This window comes from Puntigrus tetrazona, chromosome 15, assembly GCF_018831695.1.
Source record: "Puntigrus tetrazona isolate hp1 chromosome 15, ASM1883169v1, whole genome shotgun sequence".
NCBI classification, from domain to species: domain Eukaryota; kingdom Metazoa; phylum Chordata; class Actinopteri; order Cypriniformes; family Cyprinidae; genus Puntigrus; species Puntigrus tetrazona.
In genome coordinates, this window is record NC_056713.1 from 21,839,870 (window position 1) to 21,848,307 (window position 8,438).

General features: G+C 35.6%; 1 protein-coding gene across 1 annotated transcript in view; it reads left to right on the plus strand.

Annotated features, from left to right (window-relative positions):
* Positions 1-2,793: 2,793 nt before the first annotated feature.
* The window catches only part of clstn2b (calsyntenin 2b), a 171,645-nt gene continuing 166,000 nt past the window's right edge, over positions 2,794-8,438 (plus strand). The window contains exons 1-4 of the mRNA XM_043258551.1: positions 2,794-2,818; positions 3,832-4,027; positions 7,560-7,768; positions 7,845-7,994. Of these exons, the coding sequence (XP_043114486.1) occupies positions 2,794-2,818; positions 3,832-4,027; positions 7,560-7,768; positions 7,845-7,994 (580 nt within the window). The remainder of the gene's footprint in view (positions 2,819-3,831; positions 4,028-7,559; positions 7,769-7,844; positions 7,995-8,438) is intronic.

Sequence of the window (8,438 nt, forward strand, 5' to 3'; positions counted from 1 at the left end):
GTGGTGTAATAGATTATTATTATTATTATTTTCCAGATAGCCTTTTAATGTTTGTTTGGCTGTTTAAAAAATGTTTGAGCTACATCATTGGATGCCCATATCTGAAAACCCATTATAGGTGGCTTTCGATTCAATAAAGCGTTATTATTTTATAAGGTTTTATCTTATAATGTTCGCACAAAGGCACGCATGACATTTAATATGAATAAAAATAGACACGAAAACATCATAATAGCATTTTTAACAGACTCTTTTCAACAATGCAAAGGCATTGCTGGACTGCGGTACATGTAGTTTCACGCAGACCCTGCTTTGGAGATTATCTGAACCGTTTTTGATTGTTTTAAAGGCACGTGCACCAAAATCATGCTGAGAAAAACCAGTAACAAAGTACAAATATTTCATCACCTTGCTTAAGTAGACATTTTGGGTATCTATACTTTACTGAAGTGAAGCTGAGTTTTTGCTTCTAGTAGAGAGATGTTTGAATAAATTAGCATTTGTTATTGACAATGCAATCGACAATGTTGTGATAAGTGGGCTATACTAACTTTTTTAACTCGTAATAGTAGACTATACTAACTCTGTAACCACAATAGGCCCCGGTGGCACAGCATAAGCTTTAGTTCTTCTAGCTGAGTAATGAATGTGAATACTTTTGACACCAGTCTTTAAAAACTAAACCAAGCTCCAAATGTAAATGGGTCACAGGTTAGTATTGAGTAAAAAAAAAAATGGCTATCTAGAGCTAATAATCATGCATAGCTGAGTAAATACACTGCAAAAAAAATGCTTTTCTTATTTTCTGCTTTGTTTCAAAAAGTCTAAAAAATTTTAAATCAAGAAGGATCTTCGAGAAAAGAATTATTGTCTTGTTTTTAGGGAAAGAAGCCAGAATTAAGTGAAACAAGTAAATATACTTCAAACAAGCCAAATAATCTGTTCGAAATAAGATTATTTGGCAAATTTTGTTCATTTTGATTAAATTATTTTTCTGAAAACAAGACATTTTTTTTACTTGTCTAGAAAATCCTTCTTGATTTAAGAATTGTCTGATATTTTTGCTGGAAAAAAGGCATAAAATCTAGTCTAGAAAAGCATTTTCTACAGTGTAATAATTTGTTTTTGATGTCAAAGGTCGCATGTCTCATCTTAACTCAAACTCATCATTCACTAGAAGCCAGTTGAATTAGACAGATGGCAACGTGTAAAATGAAATGCTCTTAATGTCGATAAAATATTGAGAAAACATCTAAGGTAAAAAAAAACAACAACAAAAAACAACAGCAACGTTTCATTGAGTAGTGAATTATCGACTGCAGAAAGCAGCACACGATTTTCAGTCGCCAAAAACAACACTGATTAAATAAAAACGATGCATAAAAACACGACACGTTAAAATATGTGTAAATTTTAGATTCGATTTTAAGAGTTATATATTGCACGACATTTGCAATGTAGCCGAAAACAAAAGAATGATACGTAAATACGGTGTTTTCTGAAGTAAAACTGTTTGAGAGACACTGGTTTAAAGAATATCGTGATGGAAATGCTTTGGGAGATGAAGTGAGAGAAGAAACAGATTGTCTGAGGAAGACTGGAGGAGAAGATATGGGCTGGATTTCTATTGTTCAAGGGGTTTCTCTCTCTCTCTCTCTTTCTCTTTCTGAGCTTTGTGTTCAACTGACAGCTTATTGGAAATACTGGAGAGCATGTCAATCACAGACGTACAGTGTGTGTGTGTGTGTGTGTGTGTGTGTGTGTGTGTGTGTGAATCCTTTTAGTGATCCAGCCTTCAATTCATGCATTCCATACCGATTTTTCACACCATCATAAAGAATGTTGTCATGTCCATCGCTATACCCATATTTATGACTATAGCATGAATATATAAAACAATACATCCAGACATGAATTTATATGTCCGAACTACACATTCTCTGTACACGTCTTTGCACAAACCATTGTGTGTTGCTGTTTTTTCGTGCATTTAGTAGCTTTTAACCGAAGCGACTTACAAAAGAGGAAACAATTTATTTCCTATGCGCAGGTCGTATAAAAAAAAAGAGAGAATTAAAACAAAATTGGCATTTGAAAAACGCACAGACCGACCATTTAAGAACACATGCTGCGTGAACGCCCCCTTGCTATATCAGTGTCACTGCATTTTGATGAAAGCAAAGCTGAAAAAACAAACAAAAAAAAACCCTAAATGCTTTCTTTTTTGCATTATTATGCATTATTATTCGGTTTCGGTCTTATGCATTCGCACATGCACAAAGATAGCCGATGAAAGATTGTTAAATATTATTCAACAAAGGGATTGCTGCTTTGTGCTCCATCTCTCTGTTGTTTTGTATATGTAGGTTTATTCTGAAGATCAAAGAGAGGAGAGATGGAGAATATTGTTATCTGTGCTGGACAGCAGCACTGTTTTACACAACACACACACACACACACACACACAGTCATTTTAATAACCACATTTCACCAAAAGTGAGGATGTTCGCTCATGCAAAACTCATCAGCATTGTGGGCGGCTGTTAGGATCTTGCTCCCCATTTACTACGGTGTTTCGTGGTTGCTAAGCTCTCGTAGGTGGTTGCTAGGTGGCTTCTTACTAGCCAAGATGACCTCCGTATGAGGTTTAGCGGTGATGTCAGCTTAGCTAACATTATAAGCGGACCTCAAATAGATATTTACTTTATATTTAGTCATTTAGCGGATGCTTTTATCCAAAGCGACTTGCAAATGAGGACAATAGAAGCAATCAAAACCAACAAAAGAGCAGTAATGTGTAAGTGCTGTGAAAGCCTCGGTTAGTCTGATGCAGTACATGTAGCGAGGTTTATAATAAAGAAAAAGAGAACAATTAGAAAAAGAATACGCAATGCTAGCTTTACATTTTTTTCAATATAAATATAAAACAATCGAAAGGAAAAAAAGAATAGAGAATGCTAGTATACTTTATTTAATAATAAAAAAGGAAACAAGTAGATAGAACAGAAAAAGAATTGAGAATGCTAGTGTTTTTTTTATGAAAACAAGTATAGAAATGTATTTTTCTAAAACAAACAGATAAAATAGAATTAAAATAAAGAGTGCTATAGAGCTGCAGGCCAAATATTAAGTTATTGCAATGTTTTAATGTTGCCGCATTTATTTGATCAAAAAATATGACAAAAACAACAACACTATTGTGAAATATTATTACATTTTAAAATAACTGCTTTTTAATATATTTATTTATTCCTTTGATGCTGAATCCTTCGAAAATCAAATATTTGAATTTGCTATTAGATTGCAGTTATTAAGAAAGGTTCTTATTATTATCAACGTTGAAAGGTTTTTGCTGCTTATGAATCGAGTAGAAACCATTATGCATTTTTTCAGGATTCTTTCTTAAAAGTCAAAAAGAATAAAATTCTACACTGTAAAAAAAACCGTACAGGATTTTTAACAGAAAATAAACTGAAAATGCTACAGTAAAAACCTGTTAAATGGTTAACGGTAAATTCCTGTAAAATTTGACGTTTACATTTTTTTATGTTTTTCTTTTCAGTTATGTTTTTAGGGTTGTATCTTACATGTAACGTTGCTAAATTAACGATTATTGCATATTTCAGTTTAATGTTTGCGTAAATGACACTGAGCGCCTTATATATACGCGTTACTATTTAAAACCGTAAAACTTGTTACCGTATTTTTTACGGCAGAATTCCGGCAACCACAGCTGCCGTAAATTTTACAGATTTTTTTACAGTGTAGACAAGTAAAGAATTCTCCCACTTTTAGATCCGAGATTTCATCTGTGGTCATCTCTCTCTGTAGGTGAAATCTGTGGCTTTCACGTGCAGGGTCTCAGCGCTCCGTTCGAGGCCGTGGTTCTGAACCGTACGTCAGGGGAGGGCCGTCTGCGAGCGCGTGGACTGATCGACTGCGAGAGACAGAGAGAGTTCACCTTCATCATTCAGGCTCACGACTGCGGCACGGGGCCGGAGGGACACGCGGAGAAGAGATCACACAAGTCAGTGTGTGTTTGAATAAATGCATGTTCTCCACCTCGGTCTGATTCATGTTTGTGACGTTTTGAACTGAAAGGAACACGGCGAACTATTTTTAAAATGATTCATCCGTGCTTGACTCGCCTCCCTCGTTATTCGCATTTTCTTCTTAGATGTTTATTTTCCTGCTTTGAGAAGTTCCCTGTTTTTTTGTGCCCTTTTTTTGAGTCACGCACCTGCTATAGTCGAAACTTTTAAATAAGGCGTCTTTAATTTATGACTCTCAAGAAGTCTGCATGTATTTGTCAAAAAATACAGTAAAAATAGTCATATTGCGAAACATTATTATAAATTCAAAATAATGTTTATTGCTATTTAAATATATTTAAAAATGTAATTTATTTCTGTGATGCAAAGCTGAATTTTCAGCATAATTACTTCTTCAGTGTCACATGATCTTTCAGAAATCATTCTAACATGCTGATTTAAGAAACATTTCTGATTATTATCAATGTTACTTAATATTTTAAAACATGAAAACAATATTAAAACATTTAAGATAGGTTAAAAAAAATATTAAGGATGCTTTAAATTGATCAAAAGTGACATTAAAAGCATTTATAATATTCACAAAAAATCCTTTCCAAATAAAGCAAAAACTCATTTCAGAATTGATCCTACAGACCAGCGTTATTAGAAAATGAGTACAATATTAAATCTACATATCTGAGTGATTTCGGGAAGGATCATGTGACAACAAAGACTACAATAATGATGCTAAAAATTCAGCTTTGCATCACAGGGATAAATGACATTGAAATGACATTAAAATATGAAATTATCAGTTTCAAAAATATTCCATAACTTTCCCATACGGCGAGCATAAGAGACGTCTTACATTAGTGTATATATACAGTATTTCAATGTTTTTTTCGTATCTTAGTACTGACTATGAAAAGCAGGTGTCTGACCTTCAGGCATTAAAAGCTTTTAAGAGCGCTTGCTAATGAACGCCGCACCTGTTTACCTGCAGACTGAAAGCTTCAAACAAACACGGAGCCAAAGACGCTTTCCCTGTAGATACCCGCATAAAGATGCTTTAACGGAGCTAATGCAGCGAAGCCCTTTGAAACAAAATGACATAAAGACATTTGTGAATGAGTGAGAAATGAGGTTAGCGATGAAACCGTGCAGCAAAAAAAAAAGAGAAAAGAGAAAACGGGACCTTCCTCATTACTCTGTATCTCTTTAATCCACACAGGATTAGTGTATCCGGCTTCGACAGCTCGGATCTACGATACAACACACACACACACACACACACACACACACACACACGCACACACACACACACAAAGGATTAAATTGAGATATTAGACTCTAAAGGGCAGTAAAGCTGCAAAATCACACCGCTTTACTAGAGATTTCGTGCCTAATGCATACATAAATGTGTTTGCGTATGTTCTGGTTTTTAACATCATAACGCAGATTAGCAGGGGTGTTTGTAATCCCGTCATTTGTCAGACGAGCCGTTGCCCTTTGCGAAGCATTACTCACTTTTCATGCTGTCTTTGACGTGAATGATGCAAGCTTGTTATTTCGGTATTTTCAGCTCGCAAAAGTGTGTCAAGACTGGCCGTGAGGATACCTGGAGGCGCTTTTTTTTTCCCCCCCTTTCGCGCCTTTTATATATTTCTCTCCCTGAAGACTTTTCCGAGACTTTATAATGACCTGCAGGAGAGGGAAATCGCAAACGAGATCTCTTTAGTATGTTCACCGCTCCTTCTGGACAGTGATGGAGAACGAACGGAGACGTCTGAAGTGTTTTAGACTCTTCTCGAACAGAGAGCGCTAATTAGTTCAGTTCTAACTCCTTTCTAATGGGTTAATGTAATTATAGATAGAGAAATATAATAATTATAGACATAAACATATCAAGGGCTGAAGCACAGGTGACTGTATTGGCAAAATGTACATAATATTTGCCAAAACGACACGGACGAAAATAATCTCAATGTAATTCAGTTGACCTGAAAATGTTCATTTTAGATGCAATTCCAATTGCTTTGACTTTATTGCTGGCAGGTCCCCTAAAAACACACATTTAACTCAGCTGTCAAATCTGTGGCGCACTTATTATGCCCTGTTTTCATAAAATCAAAGTAAAATGCATCCGTGCATTCATGCTTCTTTCCTTATAAACACAACCTGACATATAGTTGCTATTTTAGTAGGTCTATAAAAACACGTAGAGAATGAAATTGAGAATTTAGACAAGAGACACGTGCTTTGAAGAAATGTTTAGATTACTCTCCATTTAATTCCATCACTGTCTAAGAGGAACGACTGATTTTCTGTTAATTAAAATAAATCTGAAAAAATCATAAATAGAAGACGAAATACTTAAGCTTGAAAAAGTTCAAGTTGCAAATGTTGCTTTAGCAGCTAAACGAAATAGCTGAAACACAAAAAAGGTTAAAAACTAATATTTATATGGAAATAAATGAATTAAATTTAATTAAAAGAACGAGCAGTTTTTAAAACTTAAATGAAAATAAAAGCTGAAAGTATAAAAAATATTCCAAATATTAATGAATAGTATAAAGGTATATAAATAATGCTAAAACAAAAATGAAATCTCATTTGGGAGATTTTTGTTTGAAATGTAATACTGTGCTCAAAAATATTTTTAAAAGTATTACATTCTGAAATCAACTGCATTTAACGGAAACATACTTAAAGTAATAGTTCACCAAAAAAAAAGAAAAAAAGATTTGAGGAAATGTAGAATTACATAATTTGCTCATCAATGGATGCTCTGCAGTGAATGGGTGCCGTCAGAATAAGCATTCAAAGAGCTGATTAAAACATCACAATAATCCTCAAGTAATCCAAACCACTCCAGTCCGGGCTTGAAAAACAAAAAGCTGCATTTTTGTAATAAACAAATGCACGATTAAGATGCTTTAAAGTGAACGCAGTGCTACTGGTCTAATTTAATTCAATGATCTATGCTAAGCTATGCTAAAAGTGCTATTGCCAGACCCGAAGAAAACAGTAAAACTCAACTTATTAACTCTGGGGGAGTTGGAGAATAAGCCGAGTTGTTTTAAAGGTACATATTAGTACTTAAAGTGTACATATTTAAACCAATTAGGTACAAAAGTGTACCTTTTGAAGAGGTGCTTCCCCAGTGACTTTTATACTTTTATTTCTGAGAATGCACCATTGGCAGATTATTGTCCTTGTTTCAAGCAAAACGCATTTAATTTTTACTAGCTTTTTCTGAAAACCTATAATTTTTACTTGTTTAAGAAAATCTCATTTTTAGATATCTCGGCTCAAGGCAAGACAACGAAATCTAAGCCAGAAAAGCTTTTTTTTTGTTTTCCAGTGCAGTGCGACATTTCTCCCAATCAGTTCCAATGAAAAACCGAACTCATCTTCATCTTAGATGACCTGAGGTTGAGTGCATTTTCTCCACGGAGCCTCCTGGAAAATGAAAAAGCAATAAAGACCTCTCTCTCTCTCTCTCTCTCTCTCTCCGTTTCTCAGGGCCGTGGTGCGTGTGCAGGTGGGAGACGTGAACGAGTTTTCTCCGGTGTTCGCTCAGCTGGAGTATCACGGCTCGGTGACGGAGGGCAAGGTGTATGACAGCATTGTGCAGGTGCAGGCGTCGGACCAGGACTGCTCTCCTCAATACAGCCAGATCTGCAACTACCAGATCACCTCTCAGGACGCAGCCTTCGCCATAGACCGCAACGGTTAGCGCGCAAACACGCGGCAAACGCGTGCACTCAGACTGTAGTTACACGTGTGTGTGTGTGTGCTTGTGCGCAGGTAACATCAGGAACACGGAGAGCCTGAGCTTTGATAAGATGTCGCATTACAAAATCCGCGTGACGGCGCTCGACTGCGGTCAGAAGAGAGCGGCGCGGGACGCCGTCGTGCACATCCACGTCAAGCCTGTATGCAAGCCCGGATGGCAGGGTGAGACGCTTCCCAGTTACCAGTTTGTGCACTTTTGGAAAGCTAACGTACTAAACTCTCCGGTGTTTTCTGTGCACTCTTGCGTAAAAAGGTACAACACTGTTAGTGGCTGGCACCCTGAGGTACACAAGCTAAAAGGCGCCTTATTTACTCCTAAATGGTACATTTTAGTACCTTAAAGCTATGTATTAGTAATTCTAAAAAACATAATTTTAACTTTTTAAAGTGCCCTGGAATCATTTTGTAACTTTTTTTATGAGACTGTACAGCCAGACTGCTGTTTTATTTTAGTTGTTTTTATTTATACTTTACGATATTATAATATTTATGAATATATTTATTAGTTAGTTTGTATAAATAACAGTTTCTTCTTTATAATTTTATTATTTACTTAAAATGAATTGTGATTAATCCAAAATCAAGTTTTTGTTTACATAATATGTG